The sequence below is a fragment of the Schistocerca gregaria genome, chromosome 2 (assembly GCF_023897955.1).
Source record: "Schistocerca gregaria isolate iqSchGreg1 chromosome 2, iqSchGreg1.2, whole genome shotgun sequence".
Classification (NCBI taxonomy): domain Eukaryota; kingdom Metazoa; phylum Arthropoda; class Insecta; order Orthoptera; family Acrididae; genus Schistocerca; species Schistocerca gregaria.
In genome coordinates this window covers 385,913,711-385,931,322 of record NC_064921.1, presented here as the reverse complement: position 1 = coordinate 385,931,322, position 17,612 = coordinate 385,913,711, and the positions used below count along the sequence as shown (strand labels likewise).

Below are 17,612 nucleotides of genomic sequence, written 5' to 3'. Positions count from 1 at the left end.
CCACAAGATAAATGCCTCCATTCAGGCACACCACCCTTTGGTGATCTTGGGGTCTTTTCAGTCCCACTGACAAATGGAAATAATGCAAGAATGAACATACAACCACAAAGTCAATAAAGAAGATTGCAGAGTTTGATCTATCCTGTGAAGGGTCAAGAATCAGCCACATCAAAATGGATGTACAGAAATGAGACCGTATCTTCAAGAAATATACTTCAAGCTTTCTGGAAGATTATAACTGGGACCCAAACCTAAAACTTTTGCTTTTGGTGGACAGATGCTCCACTGACAGAGCCATACAGGCAGGTGTGGAGAAGTGGCGTAGCTACCATCTTGGGGATTGTTTCCCAACTGAATTTTCAGTCTGCAGTGGAAATAAGCCAGGAAGTTTGTTCTGTGGTGCTGCTGCCATTCAACTGAGTTGAAGATAATTTTGACTGTGACTGGTGATGGGTAAAAGTAAGGAAAGATCTTTTGCAGAATCTGCATTGTTTACTTTGAGAGTTTTAAAATTTTAGGAATGTGTTGGGTGGAAGTACTGCAACTGCTATGGCAGAAGAGTTACCAATTTCAGACAACTGCTTCAAATATGCTCTGAAAATTACACCTTTTAGATAAAGCGCTCCCTAAAATGTCTTCCTGTGCTGAAATAGTGATAAAACCTTTTCTTATTTCATAAATATTCTCCAATATTGGCAGATTGTGCTGAAACAAATAATTGATAATGAAAAACAAGTGACTGACTTGGGGCATGGGGTGTTATTAAAATACACATGTGATAAAGTGAGATCAAAGTTTGTATTCTCAGTTAAATATGATTGTAATAGTCAGCAAAATGTAAACCTGCACTGCAGAAATAATCTTAGGTCTAAATTTATTGAAGACAAACTTTGTCTAGGTTCCAACCCTGCCTTTTGTGGGCAGTGTTAGCACAAGTGAGTTATTCCTGACATTATCATCAACTCACCTTCACAGCTGCAGTTTTACTAGGACATGTCTCCTAATTTTCAGACTTCACAGAAGCTCTCTTGCTAACTTCCTGGATTAACACTTCTGGGAGAAAAGACTACCAGCAAATAAAAGCATGCAGGAGAGTTTCAGTGAAGTTCGGAAGTAGTGGAGAGAGATTTTTAGAATTAAAGCAGTGAAGACTGATCAAAAGTAGAATCCATGTGGCTCAGTTTGGAAGAGCATTGCCTGTGTGTTGCAAGTGCCCAGGTTAGAATTTGTCTAACACTTCATCTGGTAGCAAGTTTTATAACAAGAGCAGACTGCTGCAAGATAAAAAGACTAATTTTGAAACATTGTGTATAGCTCATATCAGTCCATAATATCCTTTATGTGGAAATTATACTGCAGGCATCTGAAAGAGTAAAAGGGAAGGTAAACAGATCGGTGAATTTGTAAGTGGTAAAGTGGTACACTTGAAGGTAGTATAACTGAGACACCGTTGGTCAGCAGGCAGCTATAACCTACCACTGGATATGCAGCAGCTGTCATACTGTCTCAAAAATGTAGAATAGCTATTAGATAGTTCTACTATGCAGAAAATAATTTTAAAAAACATGCATAGCACACCACAAAATAAAGGAAATGAAATTAATAATTGTGAAATGGGGATATGCGGGAAGTGTTCATAACTTCAGAAGGTGCCTACATTTTCCTTGTGTGAGATGACCTATAAAACGTGTAAAAACAAATCATCAATTACCTGAAAGATGAATTTAAAGTGAACATACATAAATTTATTAGAATTTTATTACTGATTACAACATAAATTGAAAATGATAGCCCCATGGAGAACAACTGTATCGTCTATATGCACACTGGTCACGAAAGCACTCGGCACAAAATTCACAAGCAGTCATTCATACAGAGCATGAAACTTTACATAAATCGGTTTAAATTTACCGTGTAGATCTATTGAACTGATTGTAGTATTCTTCAGACAGCTCATTTGTGAAGACAAATTTTTGTAGATATTGTTGATGTGCTTTTTGTTCTTCAGCAAGCAATTTGTTTTGCTCTAAAAGTTGTCGGTCAAGTTCCCTGGTAAAAATGAAAGAAACAGTAACAGATAAATCCTCTCTTTATAGCAGAGAAAACAATTAAAAATTTGAATTTAGTTTCATTACAACTTTAACACACAATTTTAAATTTACATTCACTAGTAACAATGTTAGTTGCAATATATTGTGCTGGACTCTGACTCAATGAGGTGTGTGTGTGTGTGTGTGTGTGTGTGTGTGTGTGTGTGTGTGTGTGTGTCCATTTAGGAGATGAAAAATGTTTTTTTGATGTCTCCATATTTATTATTGCTCCTTCATTCTACAGACTATCAGTGTGTACTAGGATGGCTGTTGTTATGTATTTTACACAAAATGTCTACTGTCTAAATATCAATAGCAGATTGCAATATACTGCAGGGACTTACTTCTGTTTGCGTATTCTGTCTCTGCTCATCATTTCTGCATGTCTTGTAGTTGACATTATCATTTCATCCCACTCTTGCTTTCGTCGAGCTTCTGCCTCCCTATGCAACTGCAACATGAAAATATTACATTTGTGGTAAATGTTAATTGTAAAATTTAGAAGTCTAATAATAGTAATGAAAGAAAAGCTATCTTTCATTGGTGTTTCTGCTCCTATTGTCATTGTGGCATGCTTCAAATAATCATAGGTCAGCTTTGGTATTGTTGTTCTCAGAAAGTGAATTTGAATTGGTTGTGTTTATTCTGAATCCACAGACTGTATTAACATCATACTGTGATTAGTTTCCTGTTCAGAAAGGGAAAACAACTGGTGATGTTAAACAGTGACTCATTTCTGTTATGCTGAAGATATAGATATGTAAAACAGAAAAAAAGTGACAGCAATTTCAAAAATGAAGTAGTAATGAAGAAGGTAAAAAATGGAAGATTATCCAGAGTTATTGTTTTAAGTTGTTGAAGAAAGTGGATGAAAGAGCGAGAATCAGTAGGTGTCCAACATTGACGAAATGCATGAAAAACATCCAAAAATGTCAAAATTGTTCTTTGTGAGGTGATTACAGGTACAGAGGACTATCAGAAGCACAGCATGTACTGGATGATTGAAAACCTCACACAAAATCAAATTACATCAGCTGGCTTCTTCTGCCATTTCTTGTCCATGATAAAATACAAGGATACAATTTTATAGGTAGGGCTGTGATGGGTGACTGAACAGGGAAATTTCTCAACACTCTGAGAATAAGGTGCAATGGAATGGGACTCTATTAATATGGGGGAGTGAGTTCCGTTGTATGACAGCCTTCTTTCAACAGTAGACAATTACAGTTGTTCGTTACAAGACACTGAGGTTTAAACATAATTGAGTGATGGCAATTCTCTGACAGATGACTGAAATGCTTCAATCCATCATTTATTGCAAGGGATTACAGTTTTTTTTCTGTTGTCATCACTCAGTTACATTTAAGCTTCAGTATCTCAAAATGAACAAAACTGGAGGTGTACCACTATTGAAACAAGGCCTTCATATTTCCTATACTTTGTACATTCACTTTCTTGAAATGTGGTGGTAGTGATGTGTCTGTGTTCAGTATTAGAGTTTCCAAGTGAAACAGAGAGTTGAGACATAATTAAGACACATTGACACTCCCATACAGCGAGGATAGTACTAAAAGGAAGTTGCACAAAAATAATCAATGAGAAAAGTAAGATATATGCAGATAGTTGTAATAGTGATAGGAAAAGTCAGTTTAATCTGTTAACCAATCTGTGTATGCAACTCAAGATTATAGATTAAAGTGTCAATAATAATGCCAAGACTCTGTGTCACTGCTGTGTAAACTTTACGAATTCATAAAGAGAGCAAGTGATTATTATTCCATTGCCAACAGAATTCAAATGAAAAGAATGAAAAATGTGAGAATAGCAGATGAACAAAAAATATGTAAGAATACACGCACAATTTTTATAGTATTTTTGTCTTTTTAAGTATCAACTTAAAAAAAAAATTTCTCTCTTACTAGAGCTTTCTGTCTCTTGAGAATCAAGTGCACCCCAGGATTGAGAATTGTAGTGGCCTCCTAAATATACTATGTAATCAAAAGTATCTGGACACCCCAAAAAACATACGTTTTTCATATTAGGTGCATTGTGCTGCCACATACTGCCAGGTACTCCATATCAGTGACATCAGTAGTCGTCAGACATCGTGAGAGAGCAGAAGGTGCACTCTGCGGAACTCATGGACTTCGAATGTGGTCAGGTGACTGGGTGTCACTTGCGTCATATGTCTGCATGTGACATTTCTGCACTCCTAAACATCCCTAGTTCCACTGTTTCTGATGTGATAGTGAAGTAGAAACACGAAGGGACATGCACAGCACAAAAGCGTACAGGCCAACCTCGTCTGTTGACTGACAGAGAGAGCCGACAGTTGAAGAGGGTTGTAATATGTAATAGGCAAGTATCTATTCAGACCATCACACAGGAATTCCAAACTGCATCAGGATCCACTACAAATACTACCACAGTTTGGAGGGAGGTGAGAAAACTTGGATTTCATGGTCGAGCAGCTGCTGATAAGCTACACATCGCGCCAGTAAATGCTGAACGATGCCTTACTTGGTGTAAGGAGCGTATACACTAGACAACTGAGCAGTTGAAAAATGTTATGTGGGGTGACAAGTCACGATACACAATGTGGCGATCTGATGGCAGGGTGTGGGTCTGGTGAATGCCTGGTGATTGTCAACTGTCAGCGTGTTGGAGTGCCAAGAGTAAAATTCGGAGACGGTGGTGTTACGGTGTGGTCATGTTTTTCATGGAGGGGGCTTGCAGCCCTTGTTGTTTTGTGTGGCACTACACAGGACAGGCAAACATGGGTGTTTTAAGCACCTTATTCCTTCTCACTGTTGAAGAGTAATTCGAGAATTGGGATTGCATCTTTCAACACGATCAAGGACCTGTTCATAATGCACGTCCTGTGGTGGAGTGATTACATGACAATAACATCACTGTAATGGACTGGCCTGGGCAGGGTCCTGACCTGAATACTGTAGAACACCTTTGGGATGTTTTGGAACACCGACTTCATGCCAGGCCTCACCAACAGACATCGATACGTTTCCTCAGTGCAGCACTCTGTTAAGAATGAGCCGCCATTCCCCAAGAAAATTACAGGAGTGGAAGCTGTCACCTAGGTTAAGGGTGGGCCAACACCATACTGAATTCCAGCATTACCGATGGAGGGCACCATGAACTTGTAAGTCATTTTCAACCATGTGTCAAGATACTTTTGATCAAATAGTGTAGATCACATGTGCACTACACAATAGAGGCTGCTACCCAGGTGGCTGATCATGTGTGGAGTACACCCAAAATTTCTTCTAACTTTAGAAACTCTCCATCAATTCAAGACAACAGTAGCTGTAGGAGACACTGAGGTATTAGGGTTAGATTCAAAGAAAGAGCACGAAACAATTTAAATCCTAGTGATAAACTGCCAAAGCATTCATAATTAAGTCCCAGAGTTTGAAGCATTTTTAAAAAGATGGTGGAGCTCATATAGTATTAGAAACAGTAATATAGCTAAAACCCAAAATTGACAGCAGTGAGATTTTTGGGTCAGTCTAAATATTTTTCAAAAGGATCAGCTAACAGGAAATGGAGCCCGGTGTATTTGTTGAAGTAGGCAAGAAATTCAAATCCACCAAAATAGAAACTGAAGCTGTGTGTGAAATGATTCAATCAAGACCCAGTGGACATAAACCAGTATTTGAATGTTTCTATTGACAATTGTACTCGCTTGTGGGTGTAACTACCATCTTTAGAGAAAACTTCAGTTTGCTAGTATGAACATACCCCAATCATGATGTCATAATTAGAGGAGACTTCAAGCATCCAAAAATGGAAAAATTACAGGTTTGTAAATGATGTGTGTGACAAGACATCCTGGATGCCTTCTCTTAAAAGTACTTGGAACAGATAGTTCAGGAGCCCACTTGTATCTGACCTGTTTGAGAATGCCCATACTGAAACACATTGGTAACCATGTGGTTGTTATTACTTTGCTTTACTTTACATGTGGCAAGGGCCTTATTGAACATATGCCTGCTCTACGAGCCTCTTCCATTTCTTGCTGTTGAGTGCACTGTTTGTCCATTTGGCACTGATGTTCATTCTAGCTGTGTTGTCCTGCAAGTCATCTTGTCACATAATTATGTATCCTCCTCTTCTTATCTCTCCATCAATTGTTCTACAGAATTCTGTTCTAGATAGTGTATTGTAGGGCCCCCAGAATTTTACAAAAGTCTGGAGTCACTTGTGTTCCAGCCGCTTCGAACACACATTATTTTGAAGTGGGTTGTAGCATAAACAGATACACACTGCCACAGAACCTTATTTGTGCAGGCTCACCGAGAAAGAAGAGCAAAACCGGGCCAACAAGTGATGCGCTCAGTTGCAGCAAAGAGAAAAGAAAAACTTCTGGCCCAGAATTCCATGGACGAATTTCATGCACGAAAAACATTGGTGATTGTTGTGTGTTCTGGAGAGACAACGGGACAAAAAAAAGATTATTATTAATAGTGACTTGGTCTCAAGTAGATGGTCATGTATATTAGTATTGTATCGTTGAGAAAAAATGTTATTTAATTTGGTTGAATTCAGTTGTGTGTGAATGCCCTTAGAAAGTGTGGGCAGTGAAATGTTGTAGCAGTGAAATGGTGTATTGAATTTTGAATACAGAATATGTTAACAGCAACTGAATTTTTAGAGAGTGTTTATTTTGACTAGATAATAGGATTTTGGAATAGTAGATGAATTTTCCCCTTCTTCAAAATATAGAATATTCGGAGAAAAGTTTGATGCAAGCAGAAGGCGCCGGAGTTGCGAGGAAGCTGAGCCTGTATCGGGCATTCAAGTAAGTTCACACTGATAGTCCAAGGAGCGTGACTAAGTTTTAGAGAAGATACAATGGGGCACCACACTATTCATCATCATTTTTGCTGTGTGACCTGCCCAGTTCAACCTTCTCTTCTTTAGCGCTTCAATGATGGGTACAGTTTTTGTACAATCCCTTAATCCTTCATTTTTTTAATCATCTATTCCACGTTATTTACATCATAGAAAAGTCCAAAAATTTTCTTTACTACTTTTCTTTGCTTATTAATAGTTATCTTTGACCACTTTCCAAATATTAAGCTTCACAAGTGTATATAGATCAAGGCAGTCAGATAGACACAGTATTTCATTACTTCTGAAAGCATTTGACTCTCTATCATGCCAATGATCATTAACAAAAGTATGATATATGTAATTCCAACATTCTGCTGATAAAATAACCAGAAACTCAGTTCTTATTATTATTTATTCAGTTTATTCAGGCTCTTGTCACAGTTGTGTACAACTCCTTGGTGGTGCCTAGTTTTGAATACCAACTTTCATTCTCAAATTTTTGTCTGTATTTCAAGTATTATTGTATTATTTTCATACCAGATTTCTCATGTAGATCTGTTTTACAAAGCCTTTAGAGTATGTGTATGTGTATCACTGGAATTATGCTGTTACACACAACTAAAACATAGGCAATGGTTCAGGAATGAACATTAACATTCAAAACTAGATACTACCAAGAAATTATATGAAAGTTTGACAGAAATCTGAATAAATAACAATAAAAAGTATTATATTGGGTATCAAACAGAGTTTATGACTGGATTGAGGGATTCTTGGTAAGGAGGACACAGCATGTTATCTGGGATGGAGAGTCATCGACAGACATGGAAGTAACATTAAGTATGCCCTAAGAAAGTGTGTTGGGATACTCGTTGTTCATATTGTGTGATAATGACCTGGCAGACAAGATTAATAGCAACATCAGGCTTTTTGCAGATGATTCAGTTATCTATAATGAAGTACGGTCAGAAAAGATTTTGTATTATTTAAAGTTGTGGAAAGATTTGCAACTTGCTTTTAGTGTATGATAATGTAAATCCCCCCCCCCCATGAACCATGGACCTTGCCGTTGATGGGGAGGCTTGCGTGCCTCATCGATACAGATAGCCGTACTGTAGGTGCAACCACAACGGAGGGGTAGGCCAGACGTATGGTTCCTGAAGAGGGGCAGCAGCCTTTTCAGTAGTTGCAAGGGCAACAGTCTGGATGATTGACTGATCTGGCCTTGTAACAATAACCAAAACGGCTTTGCTGTGCTGCTACTGCGAACAGCTGAAAGCAAGGAGAAGCTACAGCCGTAATTTTTCCCGAGGACATGCAGCTTTACTGTATGATTAAATGATGATGGTGTCCTCTTGGGTAAAATATTCCGGAGGTAAAATAGTCCCCCATTCGGATCTCCGGGCGGGGACTACTCAAGAGGATGTCGTTATCAGGAGAAAGAAAACTGGCGTTCTACGGATCAGAGCATGGAATGTCAGATCCCTTAATCGGGCAGGTAGGTCAGAAAATTTAAAAAGGGAACTGGATAGTTTAAAGTTAGATATAGTGGGAATTAGTGAAGTTCGGTGGCAGGAGGAACAAGACTTCTGGTCAGGTGACTACAGGGTTATAAACACAAAATCAAATAAGGGTAATGCAGGAGTAGGTTTAATAATGAATAGGAAAATAGGAATGCGGGTAAGCTACTACAAACAGCATAGTGAACGCATTATTGTGGCCAAGATAAACACGAAGCCTACACCTACTATAGTAGTACAAGTTTATATGCCAACTAGCTCTGCAGATGATGAAGAAATTGAAGAAATGTATGATGAAATAAAAGAAATTATTCAGATAGTGAAGGGAGACGAAAATTTAATAATCATGGGTGACTGGAATTTGAGTGTAGGAAAAGGGAGAGAAGGAAACATAGTAGGTGAATATGGATTGGGGCTAAGAAATGAAAGAGGATGCCGCCTGGTAGAATTTTGCACAGAGCACAACTTAATCATAGCTAACACTTGGTTTAAGAATCATGAAAGAAGGTTGTGTATATGGAAGAACCCTGGAGATACTAAAGGGTATCAGATAGATTATATAATGGTAATACAGAGATTTAGGAACCAGGTTTTAAATTGTAAGACATTTCCAGGGGCAGATGTGGATTCTGACCACAATCTATTGGTTATGACCTGTAGATTAAAACTGAAGAAACTGCAAAAATGTGGGAAATTAAAGAGATGGGACCTGGTTAAACTGAAAGAACCAGAGGTTGTACAGAGTTTCAGGGAGAGCATAAGGGAACAATTGATAGGAATGGGGGAAAGAAATACAGTAGAAGAAGAATGGGTAGCTTTGAGGGATGAAGTAGTGAAGGCAGCGGAGGATCAAGTAGGTAAAAAGATGAGGGCTGCTAGAAATCCTTGGGTAACAGAAGAAATATTGAATTTAATTGATGAAAGGAGAAAATATAAAAATGCAGTAAATGAAGCAGACAAAAAGGAATACAAACGTCTCAAAAATGAGGTCGGCAGGAAGTGCAAAATGGCTAAGCAGGGATGGCTAGAGGACAAATGTAAGGATGTAGAGGCTTATCTCACTAGGGGTAAGATAGATACTGCCTACAGGAAAATTAAAGAGACCTTTGGAGATAAGAGAACAACTTGCATGAATATCAAGAGCTCAGATGGAAACCCAGTTCTAAGCAAAGAAGGTAAAGCAGAAAGGTGGAAGGAGTATATAGAGGGTCTATACAAGGGTGATGCACTTGAGTACAATATTATGGAAATGGAAGAGGATGTAGATGAAGATGAAAAGGGAGATATGATATTGCGTGAAGAGTTTGACAGAGCACTGAAAGACCTGAGTCGAAACAAGGCCCCCGGAGTAGACAACATTCCATTGGAACTACTGACGGCCTTGGGAGAGCCAGTCCTGACAAAACTGTACCATCTGGTGAACAAGATGTATGAAAGAGGCGAAATACCCTCAAACTTCAAGAAGAATATAATAATTCCAATCCCAAAGAAAGCAGGTGTTGACAGATGTGAAAATTACTAAACAATCAGTTTAATAAGCCACAGCTGCAAAGTACTAACACGAATTCTTTACAGACGAGTGGAAAAACTAGTAGAAGCCGACCTCGGGGAAGATCAGTTTGGATTTCATAGAAACACTGGAACACGTGAGGCAATACTGACCCTACAACTTATCTTAGAAGAAAGGTTAAGGAAAGGCAAACCTACATTTATAGCATTTGTAGACTTAGAGAAAGCTTTTGACAATGTTGACTGGAATACTCTCTTTCAAATTCTAAAGGTGGCAGGTGTAAAATACAGGGAGCAAAAGGCTATTTACAATTTGTACAGTGACCAGATGACAGTTATAAGAGTCGAGGGACATGAAAGGGAAGCAGTGGTCGGGAAGGGAGTAAGACAGGGTTGTAGCTCCTCCCCAATGTTATTCAATCTGTATATTGAGCAAGCAGTAAAGGAAACAAAAGAAAAATTTAGAGTAGGTATTAAAATCCATGGAGAAGAAATAAAAACTTTGAGGTTTGCCGATGACATTGTAATTCTGTCAGAGACAGCAAAGGACTTGGAAGAGCAGTTGAATGGAATGGACAGTGTCTTGAAAGGAGGATATAAGATGAACATCAACAAAAGCAAAACGAGGATAATGGAATGTAGTCGAATTAAGTCGGCTGATGCTGAGGGAATTAGATTAGGAAATGAGACACTTAAAGTAGTAAAGGAGTTTTTTCTATTTGGGGAGCAAAATAACTGATGATGGTCGAAGTAGAGAGGATATAAAATGTAGACTGGCAATGGCAAGGAAAGCGTTTCTGAAGAAGAGAAATTTGTGAACATCGAGTATAGATTTAAGTGTCAGGAAGTCATTTCGGAAAGTATTTGTATTGAGTGTAGCCATGTATGGAAGTGAAACATGGGCGATAAATAGTTTGGACAAGAAGAGAATAGAAGCTTTCAAAATGTGGTGCTACAGAAGAATGCTGAAGATTAGATGGGTAGATCACATAACTAATGAGGAAGTATTGAATAGGATTGGGGAGAAGAGAAGTTTGTGGCACAACTTGACTAAAAGAAGGGATCGGTTGGTGGGACATGTTCTGAGGCATCAAGGGATCACCAATTTGGTATTGGAGGGCAGCGTGGAGGGTAAAAATTGTAGAGGGAGACCAAGAGATGAATACACCAAGCAGATTCAGAAGGATGTAGGTTGCAGTAGGTACTGAGAGATGAAGAAGCTTGCACAGGATAGAGTAGCACAGAGAGCTGCATCAAACCAGTCTCAGGACTGAAGACCGCAACAACAACAATGTAAATTTACACTATTAACTAAAATATTAGTGATTTAAAATTAGAATCTGTCATCTCATACAAGTAACTGAGTGTAACATTTAGTAGGGATATGAAGTGGGATAATCACCTTGGCTCAGTCATAGTTAAGGCAGGTGTCAGCAGTTAATAGAGTGGTTTGCTTAGAAGTCACTTTGTATCCTATCTTAGAATACTGCTCAAATGTGTGGAAGCCACACAAAATAGAACAACAGGGGATACTGAATGTGTACAGAGAAGGGCAGCACAAATGGTGGCAGGCTTGAGTATCTCGAGAGAGATTCATGTAGATGTTGAAATTAATGAGTTGAAGACAGAGACAAAGCATTCCTTGAACATGTAAGGGAAGAATCCAGAGATATTCTTCAGTGGCAGGCTTGAGTATCTCGAAAGAGATTCATGTACATGTTGAAATTAATGAGTTGAAGACAGAGACAAAGCATTCCTTGAACATGTAAGGGAAGAATCCAGAGATATTCTTCAGTGTGCTGTGTATTGGTTCTGTAGTGACCATGAATACAAAATTAGGCTAATTAGAGCACTACAGAGATTTAAAGCCATTCTTCCCCATTCGATACGAGGTTGGAATGGGAAGAAAGCCTAATGTATTGTACCATACTAAGTATTCTATGAAGTAGTATGCAGATGTAAATGAAATTCAGATAATTTACACCTCAAGCACCAGTTAGCGGCAAGTTTGTTTATTTTAAAGGAAACTGTGTGTCAGAAGAGTAATACCAAATTCAGAAACAAGTCAAAATCAGTTCACCTTGCCTTAATTATGTCACTCATTTGAAACCATTATAAACACACCCCTCCCCACCCCAAAAAAAGCTCAGGAGTAAGATAAATATATGTAGGTGGACTTGAACAACACTGCTGTAGGTACTGTTCATGTCTCCTTGACTGCTGCATGCTCCAGTTTGTTGTCTCAAATTAGTAGTCTCTGAGAATTGGAGCACATTAGAAATTAAGTAACTTCAACATGCCACATCTTCTCAATGATTTTAGTCATATGCTTGTAGTGCTGAATACTCTATGTGATCGAAAGTATCCAGACACCTGGCTGAAAATGACTTACAAGTTCGTGGTGCTCTCCATTGGTAATGCTGGAATTCAGTATGGTGATGGCCCACCCTTAGCCTTGATAACAGCTTCCACTCTTGCAGGCTTAGTTCAGTCAGATGCTGGAAGGTTTCTTGGGGAATGGCAGCCCATTCTTCACTGAGTGTTGCACTGAGTAGAGATATTGATGTCGGTTGGTGAGGCCTGGCACGAAGTCGGCATTCCATAACATCCCAAAGGTGTTCTACTGGATTCAGGTCAGGACTCTATGCAGGCCAGACCATTACAGGGATGTTAATGTCATGTAACCACTCTGCCACAAGCCATGCATTATGAACAGGTACTTGATCATGTTGGATGATGCAATTGCCATCCCCGAATTGTTCTTTCACAGTGGGAAGCAAGAAGGTGCTTAAAACATCAATGTGTGCTGTGATAGTGCCACGCAAAACAAGGGGTGCAAGCCCCCTCTATGAAAAACATGACCACATCATAACACCACCGCCTCTGAATTTTACTGTTGGCACTGCACACACTGGCAGATGACGTTCACCGGGCATTTGCCATACCCACTGTGCCATCAGATTGCCACATTGTGTACTGTGATTCTCACTCCACACAACATTTTTTCACTGTTTAATCATCCAGTGTTCACACTACTTACACCAAGCGAGGTGTTGTTTGACATTTACTGGCATGATGTGTGGCTTATGAGCAGCTGCTCGACCATGAAATCCAAGTTTTCTCACCTCCCACCTAACTGTCATAATACTTGCAGTGGATCCTGATGCTGTTTGGAATTTCTGTGTGGTGGTCTGGATAGATATCTGCATATTACACATTATGACCCTCTTCAACTGTTGGCAGTCTAGAGATGTTTAGGAGTGACACTTAATCACCTGACCACGTTCGAAGTCTGTGAGTTCTGCGGAGCACCCCATTCTGCTCTCTCACGATGCCTAATGACTAATGAGGTTGCTGACATGGAGTATCTGGCAGTAGGTGGCAGCAGAGTATACCTAACAGGATAATGTATGTTTTGGGGGGTGTCCAGATACTTTTAGGCACATAGTGGATGTTCAGTAATTTCATGTAAACTAGCATATAATCACTTTACTGGCATAAGATGATACAAAAGGATAATTTAAAAATGTGATCTGGAGTTCTCTCTCTTTCATAACCAAAGAAATCAGTCATAATCCTGGGCCTCTTGAGAATCCAGTAACTCTATTCATGAGTAAGTACTAAAATTCAGTTCATCCCTAAAGCTACATGATATTTATTTTTTTGGGTGCTGGGAAGGAACTCCTTTTCCCAGGTGCTAAGCGTGATACAATGGCTTTCTTTATCCATGCATGTGGTACTTATAATTTGGCAGGGATTGCAGGAATGCCTTATATAATTGATTCGGACACACTTATCAGCCGTGCAACACTTACGACACTGTCATTTTAAGGAGTTAAAGAACTTAAAGGTTCTTGTCTTCAGATTGCTAAAAGTAAGCAGCAAGCATAACTTCTGTTAAACAAGAAGCTCAAGAACCACTCCAATCATTCACCTTCAGAATGTTGTCCCTCATAAATAGCTTTGGTAAACCATAAATGCATCTTGAATGGTAAAAGTGAGTGCACACAGCATGTGACAGCAAGGGTTGCAACACTCAGGGTACTGCCCTGAGGGCCATTATTCAGCCCCAACCTCTCCAACTTGACTTTCCGAAATCAGTATCTGAAGTAAAAATGTTACTAGAAGAACTGCATCAAAATGAGATGTCCACAGAAGCTCCACTGGCAGAGCAGTCTGAGGGTATTGTGTCTCCAAGTGATATCATTAGATTGAGATTGAAAAAAAGACACACACAAGGTTGCAGTCTCCAGTAAGATTAAGAGATCAGTGGTGGAATGATACTTCCTGAAACTGAACTGGAAGAGACTATGGAAATCATGTGAATTGAAAAACACAAACAAGACAGCTGTGCATCGTGTGCTCCACAGCCTTTGTGATGAAGATGGTGAAAGTAACACTAAGACAACTACTGGGGCTATGTATGGTCCTTCTCTGGTGTCAGGAGGGGCATTCAGGGTGTAAAACTTCAAAAGTCAGTGACATCTCCTGTCACACAAATGCAGCTGACCATGGGTACAAGAATTTCATTATCAGCTTCTGTGAAGTGCTGCAACATGGCATAATGGATTTTATTGTGGCCAGGTGTTGTGTCATGAGCCGTGAACATTGCCACGTGCAGTGCCCACAAAGACTAATGATGTAAAATTCATCATTTTTGAAACCTTAAACCCAGCTGCCCATCTTGACAATGACTTTGTGATGGCAGTGGTAGTCACTCTAGAAAAGTGCTTTGCTTGTGTCTGCTTTTGGGCACTGTTCAATCTGCTATCCAGACTGAGAATTAATCTACAGACTGCAAATCATTATCCACTTCTACAGGGCCAGCAAGGATGGGAGTGCGTACAGAGAGTTGATTGGCATAGTAGTACTGATGAGTGTATTGTGCTCCATATTCAGAATTTGAGTATGGAAACTATTTCATCAGTAAGACTTGTCTTTGTGTGCCAAATTATTTTGCTGCAGAGAGTGTAAGCATACAGCAGTTGTACAAGGAGGAGCGCAGGGATGGGGGGGGGGGGGGGGGGGGGGTGGAGAAGGGACTGGTTGTTCCCGGTTGTTCCCTTCTAGTAAATTTCATAATCTATGGCTTCTTTATGATAGATTATCTTTGGTGATAACTGACACTACTGAAATATGGAGAGAGAATTTTCAAACCTGTTTTTTCTGTTTATGTCTTTGCTTTGTGGTGACATTATTGCTGGTTTCCGGAGTGGAAGCAATTGCTTTAAAAGTGCACTGGTAGGAAAATATATTTGCTTTTGCGGTACTTAGCAACTTTTTTAATTATAGTATTTTAACCATTACAAATGATGAAGTGAAAGTGGCTGGATTTTTAACTTCACCAGGCCATTAGAGAGAGTATTAATCAGATTTAAAAGATATAACTAGAAAGGCATTATACATTTTTAAAAAGAAAAAAGAAATAAAAAATGATGACTTACTGTGAAGAAATTATCCAAATGGCATGGAAATCATTAGATGTAATGTAAACAAACAAATGATTAGTTTCAGAAAAATTGGATGATTTATTGAAGGATAAGAGATTCACAAATTGAGAAAGTCAGTAATGCATTGGTCAACGTCTGGTCCTTATACAAGCAGTTATTCGGATTGATAATAATTGATAGATTTGTTGGGTGTCTTCCTTAGGGATATCATGCCAAATTCAGTCCAGTTGGCATGTTAGAGCATCAAAACCCCAAGTTTGTTGTAGTGTGCTGCCCACAATGCTCCAAACATTGTCAATTGAGGGAAGATCCACAACGTTGCTGGCCAACACAGGGTTTTGCCAGCACAAAGACAAGCAGAAGAAACTCTTACCACATGCAGACAGGCATTGTCTTGCTGAAATGTAAGCCATGGATGGCTTGCCATGAAGAGCAACAAAACAGGGCGCAGAATATCATAACATACTGCTGCACTGCAAGTTTGCTACTGAAACACATTTGACCTGGAATCTCATTGACTGGAGTAGAATTTTCTTCGGTGATGAGTCTAGCTTTGAACTGAGTCCTGATGACCAGTGAAGACGTCTGGAGACACCCCAGACAGTGGTGGGATACTAACTTGACTGTCGCCAATCTTACAGCCCACAGCCAGGAGTGATGAACTGGGCTTTCATATCTGTGGCACCCTTACAGAACAGCAGTGCATCAACAATATTCTGTGTCTTGTTTTGTTATCATTAATAGCAAGCCATCCTGGGCTTACATTTCAGGAAGCTAATCCTCATCCAAACATGTTGAGAATTCCTACAGCTTGTTTTCATGCTTGCCAAACCCTACCTTGGCCAGCAAGGTCATCAGATCTTTCCACGATTGAGAAAGTTTGGAACATTACAGGCATGGCCCTCCAACCAGCTTGGGATTTTGATGATCTAATGTGCTGGATTTTGCTCTATATCCCTCTTGAGGACATCAAACAACTTTGTCAAACAATGCTTGCATAAGAGCCAGGTGTGGAGCAACACATTACTGACGTGCTCAATTTGTAAAGGTATTTTTCTTGAATAAATCATCCAATTTTTCTGAAATTATAATAATTTGTTTGTGTATACATGTAAATCACATCTACTAATTTCTGTCCCATTCAGGTAATTCCTTCATTGTGCACCATTTGAACAATCCAATGTGTGTAGCTAGAGTTATTGATATTGGTTTACCTGCTACCCACAGAAACAATGTTGACAAGAATAAAAGAACATAGTGCAACAGCAGTTGATCATTTATTGCTAAATCCAACAGTCTTAGAAGAAATAAAAGTGAGAATCATAATAAATATTCTGTCTCACCAAGATTATTAAGCAGCAGCAACAACTCTTCGAGGACAATGAAGATTAGCTAAGAAGGGAACAGTGCAGCTTCATAGATCCCTAAATGTGGGCACAGTCACATTATTCAGAGAGAATTTACTGGATGAACAATGGAAATAAACTTATGATGAGCACACAATAGATAAGAAATTTAATTATTTCTGAAAAATATTCATGCCACTCTGCATTCTCTACAACAAGTACAGGAAAGTTATATTAGAAACTAAGAGGAAGGGCAGCTAACATCTGAGATCAATTTTTTTTTTCAGCAGAAGTGAAACCTTTATTTAAGGTAGATGGCTAGCTTAAATTCAGATTTAAAGATACAAAGAAGTAATACTGCAAAATTTTAACCATTCATCAAAAATATAGAAGATTGTACTACACACAAAAATGATAAAATTCCACAAACAAGATGAAAACAATTTTAAGGTATTATTAAACATGAAATGAATAAACTTGAAGACAAAATATTCAACATCTGGATGACAGTAACTGTGAGACATGATATGTTAGATTCCAAATTTGCCGCCAACTGAAATGAACAGTAACATACATCACAAGGATAAACAAGTGGATCCACTTGCAGTCTTCAGTCTGGCCAACTCAACTGTTACAGAGATCCCAAACTTAATTACATCTGTAGCCAATCCCTAGGAATGGAGGGGTGGCTATGATATCAGAATGGCAGGCAGTGGAGGGCTGAGGCATGGTAGCTGTTTTCAGGCAGGGGATGAATTTGTTGTCATTTGTAAGCAGATAGAGATCACTCTGACTATTATCAAACAACCGGATGCTCTTGCAAATGGGACTGTTGGGGAGGTC

At 39.1% G+C, this 17,612-nt stretch overlaps 1 protein-coding gene across 1 annotated transcript in view; it reads right to left on the bottom strand.

The window, feature by feature from the left end:
- Positions 1 to 1,723: 1,723 nt before the first annotated feature.
- Positions 1,724 to 17,612, bottom strand: part of LOC126336163 (RIB43A-like with coiled-coils protein 2) — a 152,827-nt gene continuing 136,938 nt past the window's right edge. Inside the window, exons 6-7 of the mRNA XM_049999655.1 lie at positions 2,435 to 2,541; positions 1,724 to 2,049 (exon numbers count right to left, since the gene is read on the bottom strand). Of these exons, the coding sequence (XP_049855612.1) occupies positions 1,908 to 2,049; positions 2,435 to 2,541 (249 nt within the window). The 3' untranslated portion in view covers positions 1,724 to 1,907. The remainder of the gene's footprint in view (positions 2,050 to 2,434; positions 2,542 to 17,612) is intronic.